Source organism: Poecilia reticulata, linkage group LG21 (genome assembly GCF_000633615.1).
Source record: "Poecilia reticulata strain Guanapo linkage group LG21, Guppy_female_1.0+MT, whole genome shotgun sequence".
Lineage (NCBI taxonomy): Eukaryota > Metazoa > Chordata > Actinopteri > Cyprinodontiformes > Poeciliidae > Poecilia > Poecilia reticulata.
The window spans coordinates 2,435,231-2,435,864 of NC_024351.1; the positions used below are offsets into that span (position 1 = coordinate 2,435,231).

The window sequence follows — 634 nt, forward strand, 5'->3', positions numbered from 1 at the left end:
GGCTGAAGTTGGCCTTAAAGACGGGGTGTGGAGTTCAATCAGTAGAGCTGCTGCACATCTAAGGCAAAGTGAGTCCATTGAGGTGCTGAACATCTAATTAGGCGACATCGTTTGAAGATTTTCCGGGCATGTAGCCCTGGAGCAGATCCAGTCCTTCCACCACTGAGGGACCTGATCCATCCCATCAGTCCTGGGTTGATGGATCCTTTGATCAGCTTTTGTTTCCCAARTCGGGTTTAGGGTTAATGTTTTCTCAAACTTTTATKCAAACTACTACATCGACTGGACATCGTTTCATGTTCGTTTCAGACGGCGAGGAGCTGCTGATCGAGCGCGGCTTTCACACCGGCATGATCAACCCCGGCGATCCCTGGCAGACCAACCGCCATGACGGGCCGGTGGCTCGCCTCGTCTACCGCATCCGGGTGCGCTGCGACGAGAACTACTACGGGAACAAGTGCAACGAGCTGTGCAATCCTCGGGATGACTACTTCGGACACTATCGCTGCGACGCTTCAGGGACTCGGGTTTGTCTGGACGGCTGGACGGGCAAAGAGTGCAAGACAGGTCAGCGCAGAAAACACTTTACCAACTAGATTATAGCTGTGGAACCGACTACTGGTCCAACCTTTTC

General features: G+C 52.8%; 1 protein-coding gene across 1 annotated transcript in view; it reads left to right on the plus strand.

Annotated features, from left to right (window-relative positions):
- Positions 1-296: 296 nt before the first annotated feature.
- Positions 297-634, plus strand: part of jag2b (jagged canonical Notch ligand 2b) — a 55,583-nt gene continuing 55,245 nt past the window's right edge. The window contains exon 1 of the mRNA XM_017302109.1: positions 297-527. Coding sequence (XP_017157598.1) covers positions 297-527 — 231 coding nt within the window. The remainder of the gene's footprint in view (positions 528-634) is intronic.